The sequence below is a fragment of the Capra hircus genome, chromosome 19 (assembly GCF_001704415.2).
Source record: "Capra hircus breed San Clemente chromosome 19, ASM170441v1, whole genome shotgun sequence".
Taxonomy (NCBI): domain Eukaryota; kingdom Metazoa; phylum Chordata; class Mammalia; order Artiodactyla; family Bovidae; genus Capra; species Capra hircus.
The window spans coordinates 41,872,958-41,886,764 of NC_030826.1; the positions used below are offsets into that span (position 1 = coordinate 41,872,958).

General features: G+C 55.9%; 1 protein-coding gene across 3 annotated transcripts; it reads right to left on the bottom strand.

Annotated features, from left to right (window-relative positions):
* On the bottom strand, nt 3,780-13,594 carry DHX58 (DEXH-box helicase 58). 3 transcript variants are annotated; one of them, XM_018065104.1, is made up of 13 exons: nt 13,332-13,593; nt 12,969-13,137; nt 12,551-12,752; nt 11,982-12,172; nt 10,545-10,661; nt 9,830-9,956; nt 9,487-9,678; nt 8,419-8,681; nt 7,420-7,569; nt 7,164-7,325; nt 5,833-6,023; nt 4,633-4,729; nt 3,780-4,372 (listed from the first exon to the last, which is right to left on the bottom strand). In XM_018065104.1, exons 2-13 carry the CDS (start codon nt 13,134-13,136, stop codon nt 4,190-4,192), a joined length of 2,043 nt encoding a protein of 680 aa, XP_017920593.1. In that variant the 5' UTR covers nt 13,137; nt 13,332-13,593; the 3' UTR covers nt 3,780-4,189. The 3 variants fall into 3 exon arrangements, with proteins under 3 accessions (XP_017920593.1, XP_017920594.1, XP_017920595.1); XM_018065105.1 differs by having other exon boundaries at nt 12,969-13,594; XM_018065106.1 differs by lacking the exon at nt 13,332-13,593 and having other exon boundaries at nt 3,782-4,372; nt 5,934-6,023; nt 12,969-13,273.

Here is a 13,807-nt window from a genome sequence, read left to right on the forward strand (position 1 = left end):
CTGCTGACTACTCTTCATCCCACAGAGAGAGGGATGGCAAGATGAGGGCCAGAGCAGAGCCCTTGAAAGCACAAAGCCAAGACATGGGCAGCCCTGCCCTTGCCCAGGTTTAACGGTGCTTATTAGACCCAGCCTTCTCTGGCAGCCTCCAGAGCTCAGGCCAGGCAGGGACTGGAGCTGTCTTTTCATTGGAGGGGAGCTTGGACAATCCCCAAGCAGGACTTTCAGTCACTTGTATTATTTATCTTCCTGAAAAAAATTGAGTGCCGCTTGATCCCAACTTGTGGATTTCTGGACATGGGGAGGGCAGGGAGGTGATGACAATGGGCCTTTTTCTTTGGGTTGGGTCTCTAAGTTAGTTTGTTCCCCTGGGACACAGCCCTCCCCAAGTGGGCTGCTGCTGGTCCCTGCCCTGCAGGGACCCCTCTCCTCACCCTGGAGACAAAAAGCAGGGTGACTAAAGGAGAAGGTGGTGCAGGACCCTGGGCAGCTCAGACAGATCTAGTTGAGATCCAGAGACCAACAGGGGCTGGGTGGGGGTGGGGGGAGGGGGCGTGAAGGGCACTGCTCTCTCTGGCCAAGTTTAAAAAAGAACTTCCAACCCCACCCCTACCCCCCGCAGATCGGCTTTGCTGTCCTACAGGCGAGGGGACACTTACACTTGTTGAGCCCTCACCAGGCGCCAGGCACTGTGCTAAGCGCTCTACGTGTGTGTTCTCATGTAATCCTTGCAGCCACCCTATGAGGTGGGTTCTATTATTATCCCCATTTTACAGATGGGGAAGCGAACTCAGAGGTTAACGAATTCACCCAAGGTCACTCAGCAGATAGAGGTGATGGGGCCCAAGTCTAAGTGACCCCAGAGCCCCCACTCTTTCCACTATAGCCTCCGTTGCCTCCCCCTCCCAGAAGCAACAAACTGGCACCGAAGCAGAAGGGATGAAGGTCAGATATGAGGAAGGACTTCCGACAATGATGGTGTATGTGGTGAGAGGAGACAACGCAATGGGGAAACTACTCAGATGCAGGAAGCCCCCTCCCCACCTGAGTTGGGTCTTGGTCTGTCTGCTGGCTTGCGATGATCTCTAGAAGGTCCAAGGAGTCCTGTCTGGATCCCAGACAGTAACATCCTGACCTTTCTCCCATTCTACAATCCGGGGTTCTCTGCTCTACCCCGACACAGCACCAACACCCAAAGTCTGACTCTCCTTTGTGGCTCAAAGTGCTAAGCACCACATCTGAGCTGGCAGCCCAGGACCTCCTTTTCTAGGATGGCTTCCTTGTGATCCTAGGAGTTAGGACCTGCCTATAGCCCAAATCTCGACACAGAAGGTGCAAATGCACCCAGGTCTACCATAAGGCCCGATTCTGTGATCACCTCCATCATCTGACTCTGGGACTTGGACACAGAAAACATCTAGTCAGTCCCCAGGCTCTTGGGGTTCCCCGGGTCATCTAGAGCAGCCCCTGTTCCATCATCCCCTTCTCCCTCACATATCTGTATCCAGGGTGTAAATAAATGATCCAGGTGTGTTTGCGCCGGGCACACCGAAAGACCCAGGCTCCAGCTCAGCTATGCAGCAGCTCTCACCGCATTTCCCCACAGAAGCCGTTTGGGTCACCCCATCACCCCGTAAAGGGAGGGTGAAGGAAGCTGCCCTTGATGAGGCACGGGGCTCCTTTAGTCAATGAACCCCGCAGTCCCCACCTTCCACCTGCTCTCCTCCAGAACGTTGCGTGCCTACCGTCCGGCTCTGTCCTCCGTGCCTTGCAGCCAGCCCCAGTGTCAAGGGAAGCTAGCCGGAACCCTCGAAACTTCTCCAGAGTTTAGTCTCACCCTCTACCCAGATGCCCAGCATCAGTGCTCAGAGCCAACGGGGGTTCCTCCCTGCCCCTCGAGGCCCCCCAGTTTTGAGTCGAGGGGACATAACAGGTGGAAGGGGCTGCCTTGTTCTCCCGCACTGCCCTGAGGTCCTCAGCGTGAACCGGACCGCGTCGCGGACTTACCTGCGGGGCAGAGATGAGCCGGCTGCGGCCACCTGCTCTCCACCGCGCTCTGGAGCGCAGCGGCTTCGAGTCGGCCGGGGAGGGGGCGGGGCCCGGGCGGGGGCGGGGCCTGGGGAGCGGCGGCCGCGCCCCTTCCTGAGCCTCCGCGGGGTGGGACCGACTGGTTTACTCAGGTGGGCAGAAAGCGGGGGTCGGGTGTGCGGGGCGGGGGGCATCCGGGCCACTAGGGACGCTCAGGAGCTCTGGCTTTCCTGAAGGCTTAGGGCGCCTGGGTCCTGAGGACCTCATGAAACGCCCTTCTTCAGGCAACCTTACCCAGGTGCCCTGGAGGCAGTGGCTCCATGTGAAGACCCCTTCACACGAAGAAGCAAGCCTGGGAACCTCTCCTTATCTGCGTTCCCCGTTCCATTTGAGCTCAGGAAAGCTCTCCCAGCCTGGCAAAGTGGTTGCAAAGCTCTCCCACCGCCTCTAAAGTCAAGGCCCCCCAACCAGGGGTCAGCTGTGCAGGGGCCCAGGCCACCGAGGGGACCTTGAGGTGCCCAGGTCATCTTTATCCTTTGTCCATCTCTCTCCCAGCAACATAGCATCTCCGCCTCCCCCAACCACCCTGCCCTCAATGCCAGCTCAGGTCCCTCAGCTGTCACTGTTTAGCCCTGGAATGATAGGCGTCCGGACTCCGTGCGTCCAGCCACATTCAAGGCCATTGAGCTTAACACCCCTGGGCCCCTGCCCCCCCCCTCCAACCCCACTCTGCCCCCAGTCGCTAATTTTATTGACCTGTAAAAGGCACGTTGCTGACAGGCGAGATCGTGACTGAAGGTGAAGTGGGGAGCAGAGGGGCAGAAGCAGCAGTCCTGGGAGGCACAGATGGGACAGGAGAGAAGGGTGACTCCTGGAGCCAGGGCCAAGGAACGCTGGAGATTAGCAGGAGAGGCCCTAGGAAAGAAGGGTACACTCTCTGGGGGAGTGGAGGCCAAAAAGACTGGAACTGGAACGTCAGCCCTCAGTCAGACAAGAGGCAGACTGAAGAAAGATGCCGAAGAAGGGAGTGTGCGTTACTTCCCATCTATCCTTAGGCAGGAGCAGGGGTGCAGCAGGAGAGGAGGAGGTGGGATGGCAGGAAGGACTGCCATCCTGCTCTCAAATCTCTGCCCTAACCCCCTCCCTTCCTCTTGAAGGTGACTCCTGCCTGCTGGGCCTCTTACTACAGAAATAGCCCTTTCCCTGAAGAATCAACCTAGATCTTGCCTTTCTCTTTCTTGTTAAAATGAGAACAGAAAATTTAGGCCTTTACAACTTCTCCCACCCACCCCATGCCTGCCTGAGCCCTACCCCTCAAAATCCTGGATCTCAGCCTGTCCCCAGCCCAGGGAGATGACCGAGGGGTCAGGAGAGGATAGAGAGGGGTCACTGGGGTTTGAGCCTATTATGGGGTGGAAGAGGTGAGAAAGCCTCACATTCTTGATGGCTCTCAAATTTAGACTTTTGATGCTCTGTCCAAATAAAGGTTACATGAATGAGACCCATAAAGAGGGGTGTTAAAAAAAAAAGCTTTTGACATTAGAAATATAGCACAAAGCAGATCAGCGGACGAGGAAGGGGAAGAGAAGATCACAACGGGAACAAGGAAGTTTTGAGGGTGACGGCGATGTTCATTATCTTGATTGTGGAAGAGCGTACATATGTTAAACTTATCAAATCATACACTATAAATATGTACAGCAATATCAATTATACCTCACACATCTGTTTTTCAAACATCACACATTTTCTACACCCGTTTTCCACTTCTTTAATTTATGGAGAATCACAAAACATAGAAGTGGCCTTGGCAGGGAAGGAATGTTGAAGGGAAGCCGTGACGATGCCTAGTCAGGATGGCCATTCTCCTGCCTCAGGTCCACCCCAAACCCCCACCCCAGTTCCAGCCAGTGTATACGAAGGTGTCTATGTACATGTGAGGGGATCTGGGATGAGCTGTGGCTCTCTGGCTGCTTCCTCAGTGTAGGAGTCGAGCCAGCCTGGGAGCCCGGGGTTCCTCTGTGGCTGGTTGGTCAGCCAGGACTCAGGAACTGGTGACTCTGGTGGGAGGGGCTGGACCCAGGCTTTGCCCAGGAGATGGTGGCTGTTGTGGATTCTTCTGCCCCCTGCAGGCTGTGCTGGGCATTGCAGGACAAGGCAGTCAGTCCAGAGAGAGGCCCGCCAGGCCCTCCGCATATTGCACATAGTCAAAGTCAGGCACAGTGAAGGGCACACGGGACCACTTCTTGGCCCGGACTCGCCCTTGTGGTGTCTCCAGCAGCATACTGCCAACTTTGAGCACCGGCAGCTTCACTGACTTGTAGATTATCTGCAGACCCCAGGCCTGGGGGGAGAGGAGAGAGATGGCCAGGTCTGAGTCTCTGTCCTCAGACAGCTTCTTTTCTCCAGTCGGGGTCCATGCATGCTGGGCCTGTGTCTCCCACCTCAGCCTGAGAACTATCTCCCTATTATCACGCTGTGGTCTCCCTACCATAGTGGGGGAGCTCCCCAGATTGGGAGGTCCTGGGGCAGGGTGGTGGGCCCCCTCTCTCAGACTGAGGACTTCTCAAGGCTAGAGCGAAGGGCCACAGCCCCGGCACTTACCTCCCCACAGTTCCGGCAGCTAATGGCACCCCCAGGCCTCCAGTCCTTGAAGCTTCTGCTGATGTCCACAGGCTGCTTTGAGACGTTGTAGTAGATCCTGGAAAGGGATGGGGGTAGCCACAGCCCTCACAAACCCCACTTCCCACCCCAACCCCAGGTCTCACACTCTCCTGCCTGCGAAGCCTCTGCCTGGGCCTTGGGCCTTTCTGCCTGTCAGGAGGCACAGAGACGTCCCAGGGCCGGGAAACCCCATTTTCCTTATGCTCTGCCTATGCTGCCTCCCCGGCATCCTCTTCTGCCCAAGTTCAGGCCTCAGCACCTGGATGATTTTAACAGTCTCCCAACAGCTCTCCCTCCCTTATCCTTCTATCCCATTCTTCTCAACCCCATGTCATCCTGCCACCAACCTCCAGCTGCTGCTGCTGCTGCTGTTAAATTGCTTCAGTCGTGTCCGACCTCCAGAGTGATCCTCTAAAAATGTACATCTGACCCTGACATGCCCTTGCTCAAAAATCCCTCCCAGACTCCTCACGGGCTACAGGACAAAAGCCAAACTTTCAGGTCTGACCTTCAAGGTCCTCCACAGGCCAGTCTGTGTTCCTCCAGAATCTCTTCCTTCACCACCTCTTCCATTCATGTCAATCACAATTACTCCCACTGCATCACCCTAACCTCCACACATACTCTAATCCAGTGCCTTTTTCAAGACAAGATATAGTGGAAATGCTACCTCAAGAAACTGTGAAGATCGTGGCCTGGCACACAGCAGGTGCCTAATAAATAATGAATGGATGGAGGATAGGGGAAGGTCACCCTCTATGGTAGAAGACAAGGGGATGGCTTGGGGACAATTAGCCCTCTTCAGGTCTTCAAAGTAGGTAGGACCAAGGGGCCAGTTTGTGGCCTCTCAGCATTTGGCTTCCTGAATTCCAACTCTTGCTCAACCACACAGTGGCTGTGGGGACTTGGGCAAGTCACTTAGCTTCTCTGGGCCTCTGTTTCCTCACCTGTAAAATGGGATAATGATAAGACCTGTCTAATCAGACTATTGTGAAAATGGACACTTGGTAGTTGTTAAAATGCTCTTTAACCTCCCAAACTCTCAAAGCACTGTCTGGATGCAAGGGATTCTTCATCCCCCATTATGCCCCTTCCTCTCTCCCCTCTTCCCATCCCAACATCCCCTTCCACAGTTCTCACGAGAAGTTGGGGTTCACATTGACGTGGTGGGTACCCTCCACCTTCCGTAGGTCACTCCCATAGCCCACGGACACCATGCAGTTGATGCAGAGGAGCTGCACCTGCTCCGCCAGGAACTTGCGCTGCCGACTCTCTCGCTGGGCTGCCTGGACTGCCCGCTTGACCAACGCTGCCTGCTGCAGATCCCGGATCTGAGATGGGAGTGGACACTGGGCATGGCTGAGACCAGAGAGACCTGACCCCAGGAATGCTTTCAGGGGGCAAAGGGTTCCCAAAGACCTCAGATCATTAGCAGCCAGAAGGGACTTCTTCAACCATTCCTGGAGCTGTTAGAAGCAGCTCTGTGGCAAAAAATAGGGGGGTGGGGACAACTATGGGAGGGAAGCAAGCTTTCTTGCTGAATATTTACCCCTACTTTGGAGGATTTTGTGCAAAGTGGCTTCACTTAATCTAACATGTGCTTAATTGCTCAGTTGTGTCCGACTCTTTGTGACCTCATGGACTGTAGCCCACCAGGCTCCTCTGTCCATGGGCATTCTCCAGGCAAGAATACTGGAGTGGGTTGCCATGCCCTCCTCCAGGGGATCTTCCCAACCCAGGAATTGTACCAGGGTCTCCTGCATTGCAGGCGGATTCTTTAGCAGCTGAGCCACCAGGGAATCTAACATGGGGCATCATGAATAATTATGCAAGGACAACAGAAGCAGGGACCATCCTGAACAAGCCTGGATATTGGTGATCCTACCTCAGGGGAACTCATTTCAGTCCTGGTTCTGGGCTTATTTTGTGGATGTGTCTATTTGTTTCCCCCTTTCTGGTTCCAGAAGGGAGTCCCCACGGTGACTCAGACGATAAAGAATCTGCCTGCAATGCAGGAGACCTGGGTTCAATCCCTGGGTCAGGAAGATCCCCTGGAGAAGGGAAAGGCTACCCACTCCAGTGTTCTTGCCTGGAGAACATCATGCACAGAGAAGTCTGGCGGACTACAGTTGATGGGGGTCACAAGAATCGGACACAACTGGGCAACTACACTCCCATGCTCCACTACACTGGTTCCAGAAGGGCTGTAAGGCGGCTCTCCCAGATAGACAGAATATTTGGTGATAAGGGTAAATTCAAAGCCCTGGATAAGCCCTGCTCCCAAGGCATTTTGGAGAACAGCCACTGCCTTCCCTGGTAGCCCTACCCCCCCAGCCTCCAGCCTCTACCTTTCCCAAGTGGGCCAGGTTAGCCCCCAGAGGAAGGGGGACCCAGGGAGTGTATGTGTGAGTGGTCAGAGACCTTCCAGGCAGAGTGTCCTCAGCCGCCTTCCCCTCAGGCTGCCCACAAACCTTGGCCTGGTACTCGGCCTGGTCCATCGCCCGCACAGCAGCCACTGCCTGTTCCATCAGCGCCTCCAGCGCCTCATTCGTTAGCTCCCGCTGTAGCTCCCGACTGCCTTGGGCTGCCACAAACGAGTATACGCTTTGGCTGGCCCGGGCCCGGCCCCTTGCCTGGGGAAAGAGAAAACAGAGGGACCTAAGTGGGGCTGGGGTCCCACACACAGCACCCTTTGAGGGCTGGTTGGGGAAGGGCTGCTTTGAGCACCTGGACCATGGAGATCTCATTGGTCAGGAGCCCATAGCGCACCACCACATTGCACTGGGGGATGTCCAGCCCCTCCTCTGCCACACTTGTGGCCACCAGGAGGTTCAGGGTACCAGTCCGGAACTTCTGGATTACTTCTTGCTGGTCCCGCTGGGATTGGCGGGTGGGGGAAGAGAAAGAAGATGGTAAATGATGTAGGTTCAGTCCAACCATCCTGCTAGCTCAGCCTCTCCTGGTTTGGCCCTTTTACTCACAACCTTGGTCCCTTTCCTGAGGAACTTTGAATTCCCACTTCGATCTTCAAGTACCCCCCAGGATCTTGCTCATCTTCCCAGGTAACCATGTAAACTCTGTCTCCCTTCAGTTCAGTCACTCAGTCGTGTCCAACTCTTTGCGACCCCATGGACTGCAGCACGCCAGGCCTCCCTGTCCATCACCAACTCCCAGAGCTTGCTCAAACTCATGTCCATTGAGTCAGTGACGCCATCCAACCATCTCATCCTCTGTTGTCTCCCACCTTCTCCCACCTTCAGTCTTTCCCAGCATCAGGGTCTCTGCAAATGAGTCAGTTCTTCACATCACGTGGCCACAGTATTGGAGTTTCAGCTTCAGCATCAGTCCTTTCAATGAATATTCAGGACTGATTTCCTTTAGGATGGACCGTCTCCCTTAGGAGTCCCCAGAGGTCCCTGCCCCTCTACTCTAGGAGCTCTCAGGACCTATTCTCTTCACGCAAGGGATCCCAGGCCCCTGACTCTCTGTTCTGAGGACATCACTTGCCTGTCCCCATAGATTCCCCAAGCCTCTGCATCTCTTCCCCCAGAGACCTCCAGACTAGGGGAACCTTCAGCATTAGGGAACTCAGGGTCTCTATCTCTGCCCCAGCTCTCTGGCCTCCCCCCAGACATAATCAGTCACCCATTGCTCGGTGAAGACTCTGTCCCCTTTTCTCCTCTAGGGAACTCCCCCGCCCCCAGCTCCTCCCACCAGAGCCCACACCTGTGTCATCTGGATCATCTGAGTCTTCTGGCTGTTGTTCCCAGCCCCAATCAACACCTGTGGCCGGATGCCCACTGTCTGCAGGCCTGGCTGCTGCTGGAGCCACAGCAGGAGGGAGTGAGCGCTCTGGCGGGTTCGGGTGAAGATGATGCCCCGGGGGCTGTCAAGGCTCCTGAACTGCTTCTGCAGGATCGCTTCCAGCACCTCCAGTTTCGGGTTCTCCGGGCCGCTAGTTGCCAGGCGGGCCAGCTCATTCTTGTGATCTGCCAGAAAAGCCCAAAACAGAGGCCTGGAGGTGGGCAAGGCATGGCTAGGGTGGGGGATTCATAGGGATAACATTACAGGAGTATGGGGTCGGGAGGAGGGGTGCCTGAGGATACGTGCTCCTGCCTAATTCCCCTGAACAGCACCAAAAGCACATTTAAGGATACCCTCTGCCTGCCCTGGTAGCGTCCCTGATGGCTCAGACAGTAAAGAATCTGCCTGCAATGCAGGCGACCCAGGTTTGATCCGTGGGTCAGGAAGATCCCCTGAAGAAGGGAATGGCAATCCACTCCAGTATTCTTGCCTGGAGAATCCCATGGACAAAGGAGCCTGGCGGGCTACAGTCCATGGGGTCACAAAGCGTTGGACACGGCACGTCGGAGCAACCACACTCAGTAACCCCTGGATCTTTTCATGCTAATCTTTGCTCCCTGGGATTGACTCAACCTCAGGTCTTTTCAGAAGGATCCTTGCCTTCCAGCCTGTGCTGAGGCCTTCTCTAGCCTTACATTTCGCCCTCTGACCACCTCACTTTCCCAGTTTAAAGGTACCACACATCCCAAACTTTAAAGGATCGTTCCCAATTAAATGGTTTTTTAAAAAAATCTTTGTCATAAACATGAATTAGTTGTTACACCCACTCAAACCTTCACAAACGAGGGCATACTATCTTTTGTCATATCCTCGACTTTGACTGTGGGTTAGAAAATTAGGGCCCCAGTACCCTCATTAGCACTTCTCCTACCCCTGGTGGGACCTGTGCCCTGACTGGCTTCTGACCTCTAGTTCAGCTGCGAGCCTCACCATCAAACAGCGCCAGCAGCCAGCGCTCAGCATGTAGGACCCCGGTCTTAGTGGCGCGCTCCCTGTTGTAGAAATCCCGCAGCGTGTCGAGGGCATCCACCGCGCGGACCGTGTCGTGGATCAGCAGCGCATCGTTGTACCGACGCAGATGAAGCGCGTACACCCGCTGCTCCAGGAGCCCCGCCTCAGCCGCTGCGGGAGGGTTGGGTTCGTAGGATCTGAGTGGCCACGCCCCTCCAGGGGTCAACGTCCGCCTAGGCTCCGCCCCCGAAGGCTCCGCCCAGGCTGGCCCCACCCCGGATCGCCCCCACCTCCCAACCCTCCCCTAGGGCGCCCCCCTCACCATCCTGGCTCAGTTCCACCACTTGCTGCTCATAGGTCTGCGTCCCGAAGTCCCGTCTCAACTTGGGCATCTCCAGGTGGTCGTGGATTTGGTCCATGAGCTTCTTCAGCATGTCCCCAAACGGGTCCTGGGCGAGAAGAGTGAGGGTGTGAGGGGATTTCCAAACACATAGAGGAAATGGGCACCTAGCGGCGAAGCTGATCTCTGGGTGAAGCTGCGTTGCTACTGGCGGCATATCGGAGCTGGAGAGGAGCCAGCCCCAGAGGGAGGCCAGCTGGGTGGAGGAGTTCTGGTTGGAGGTAGGAGCCGGAGTCCTGCACCCCGCTCCTGCTCTGTCTGCACCCCTGACCTCTGGCTTGAGCACAGTGATGTCTGTCTAGTCCTGTCCAGCCCCATCAGAGCAGACACCAGACAGTGTCTGCACCGCATGAGCGAGCTTGGAACAGCCTCAGGACAAAGTGCCCAGCTTCACAGTTTGCAAACCATGCCCAGGGTTTTGAGAGATTCCCCCACGGTGGCATCTGAGTCTAAACAAACAGCAGGCTGAGGGCATGGGCTGTGTCTGCCCCATTTCATGGAAAGGAGAAATGGAGGTTGAGACAAAAGCAAATAACCTGGAACCACATAGCTGGTGAGGGTGGAGTCAGAGCTCAATCCCAGGTGCCCTAACTTGACACCAGACCCCACCCCTGGCCCCAGCCTTCCCTCTACGTACCTGGGTGTGCCTGTGGCAGAGGTCATACTGTTTGCAGGGCTGGTGGCTGTGCTCCTGCAGCTGGGGGCTATGGTCCTGGGGTGACATGATGCTCCATGTGTCCAGGTTGGCACAGAGCTGGGGCAACAGAGATGGGTTCATTGGAATGGGGGTGGGGGAGGTGTGGGGACAATGGGCAGAGCTTTGGGGCAGGGTGGGCTGAAGCAGGGCCATCAGGAATGGGGATTCATGTATTCAACCAACATCTTGTGGACTGCTATGGTGGTCTAGTGATTAAGAACCCACTAGCCAATGCAACACCCCACTCCAGTACTTTTGCCTGGAAAATCCCATGGACGGAGGAGCCTGGTGGGCTGCAGTCCATGGGGTCGCTAAGAGTCGGACACGGCTGAGCGACTTCCCTTTCACTTTTCACTTTCATGCATTGGAGAAGGAAATGGCAACCCAGTCCAGTGTTCTTGCCTGGAGAATCCCAGGGACGGGGAGGCCTGGTGGGCTGCCCTCTCTGGGGTTGCACAGAGTCGGACACGACTGAAGCGACTTAGCAGCAGCAGCCGCCAATGCAATGTACTTGGGTTCCATCCCTGGTCCAGGAAGATTCCACATGTCTCAGGGCAGCTGAACCCCTGCACCACAACTACTGAGCCTGCGCTCTAGAGCCCACGAGCCACAACTCCTGAACCCACGAACCTAGAGCCTGTGCCCCGCAAAAAGAGAAGCCAATGCAATGAGAAGTCAGAATACCACACTAAGGGTTGCCCCCACTCTCTGCATCAGGAGGAAGCCTGTGCACAGCAGCAAGGAAGACCCAATGCAGCCAAAAATAAATAAGTAAAATTTAAAAACAAACAACAACAAAATCAAATAGCTATTGCCCCTGCTGTATGCCCAGTACTGTTCTAGTTCCTGGGGATATAAAGCATCTTACATTGGAAATGGGGAGACAAATGATAAACGAGTAAAGAGTAACAGAATGAGAGTATTTCAAGTAGTGTTAACTAGCTCTGAAAAAAATAAAATTGGTATGGAACAGTGCAGTGATGATCAGGGAAAACTCTGAAGAGGTGACATTTAAGCTGTTCCCTGAATGATGAGAAAGAACCGACAGGTGAAATGCAGGATAAAGACACTCAGGGCAGAAGGTGCTGAGATGAGGACAAGCCTGACATGCTCACGATTCAGAGAGAAGGTCAGAAAAGTGGGAGTTGGGCAGGGGGTGGTAGGGAGGAGAAGGTGCAGGAAATGAAGGTGGGAGGTAGGCAGGGGCTCGATCATGTGGGACTTTATAAGCTAGAGTGGACTTGGGAGATTATTCTAAGCGCGAGGCTAGCGCTTAGGTGGGGAAGGGACCCCAATCCTCCCCGCCAGGGGCAGCCTGGGGAGAGCTGATGGGCATAGTATAGGGCAGGGTGGGTGGGTCACAGGGGCCAAGCTGACCTGCAGGACGTGGTCAATGGCCCCCTTGAGCGTGGAGGCACCGCCAGTGCCTGGGGAGGCGGTGAGACCCAGCACCTGTGGCAGCGGCCGGGTCCTCTGGAGTTTCAGCTCCAGGTATCGGCTCAGGATGATGTTGTAGACGGTGTCTTTGTGCGTGTGGTGACACTCATCCACCACCAGCAGGGAGAAGGCTGGGGGCGCACAAGGGAAGGTTATGACCTGAGTTTGCACAGCCCTTCTTCCCATAAGCTTTGTTTTGCGCAGTCCTTACAGCTTATCTGAGAATCCCTCCCTCCCTTCACAGCCTGCACCTGGGCCCCAGAGAATGGGCCAGGCAGGGACAATTTACCTCCATCTTGCAGATTAGTAAACTAAGGCTCAGCTGGGGCAAGGGACCTGCCCCAAATCCTGCACTCTAGCCAGATCTGTTTCTACTGGGGTGTATGCTGGGGTTTGGTGAATGGGGAATTCCTCATTCTATAAAGTGTTCCTTTACTACAACAGGAGCCTTGGGGTCCCCCAGGCAGGGTGCCTCGGGTGTACCCTCTTCCCCTGCCCACAGCCCTCACCATTGAGTTCCACATGCTCCTCCTCTTCCAGGCTGGCCAGTGCCTTCTGCAGCAGCTCAGCTGTGCAGATGAGCAGGTCGTGCCTCCGGGCCATGTGGCCAAAGCCAGCTCGTGGCCCCATGTCCCCGCTCAGGGTTGTGATGGTCCAGCGTCTGTCGAGCATGCGGCTGAACTCCTCATAATGCTGGGTCACCAGGTGCACCTGGAGGTGGAGAATGAGACGGGAGAGGAAGCTAGATGAGGGTCTGGGGGATGGGGGTGGAGCCAGGTGAACCCCTCAGCACATAGCTGGCTTCTGGAATGGGTGAAGAGACAGGGAAACTTAGAGATGGTCACAGCCACTTTGGAGTTCTGGAGGCTCCTGAGAGGTTACCTGAGGAATTGAGAAGCCACAGTGTGGGGAGGGCAGGACACTCACCCTGTTGACCAATACAACCACCTTGGCTCCGTCCACGGTCTCTAAATGCCTCTTGGCCACATAAGCAGCTGCCCTGGTCTTCCCAGAGCCTGTGGGCAGCCATATGATGATATTCTTCCCCTCCAGGGCAGGCATGATCACCTCCCACTGGTAGGGTCGCAGCTCCATCCTGGAAATGGCAGGGAGCTCAGACCCAAAGACCCTCCTGGCTCCCTCCCAGGCCCAGCCCCTGTCAGAGCCACTCCCCCTTCCTGGCCAGCTCCATCTGGTTGGGGGAGCTCCTTGTGCAGGGCGTGGGGCGGTGGTGGGTGGGAACATCTTCCGCGCTCGAAGGAGAAGGGGCAGGGCAACACTGGGACCTACCGGGAACCTGAGGTGGGTGGGAGCAGACCACGCCAGCCCCAGATATGCTGACAAGGCCTGTCTGGCCTGCAGCCTTGCCGGCTCAGCCCAAATGCTGCTGGGCTCTGCAGAGAAGGAAATCGAAACTGAAACTGAGGGGAGGAGCCAGCCCAGCAGAGATCAATCTAGGAATCTCCCTTCCAGGCCCTTCAGAAAAACAAATCCTGTGCTTCCGGGGGCCGGGGGTCGGGGGCTGGTGCAGGGTGAGGGTGGGCAGTGAGGGGAAGAGAAATGCTGCTGACCGAACGGGACAGCAGCCTGGGTCCTGCTCAGCCCCTCCCCCAGGAGCAGCCAGCAGGGAGATGGCGGGGGCGGGGCGCGGGGGGTGGGGGGACAGGAACGGGAGGGGCCAGAGGCTTGCTGGGAAGGGCAGCCCCAGCTTGCAGGGGATATTGGTGGAACAGGGTCAACAGGGGATTTTACTGAGGAAACCACCA

What these genes read in the sequence shown, in the direction of transcription:
- DHX58 (XM_018065105.1), bottom strand. Translation starts at nt 13,286, where the DNA reads ATGTTCCCACCCACCACCGCCCCACGCCCTGCACAAGGAGCTCCCCCA. An exon ending in GGTGGAACTGAGCCAGGATG is followed by an intron (nt 9,679 to 9,829) that starts GTGAGGGGGGCG and finishes ACCCTCCCGCAG; the next exon opens with CGGCTGAGGCGGGGCTCCTG. An exon ending in ATGAGATCTCCATGGTCCAG is followed by an intron (nt 7,326 to 7,419) that starts GTGCTCAAAGCA and finishes CTCTTTCCCCAG; the next exon opens with GCAAGGGGCCGGGCCCGGGC.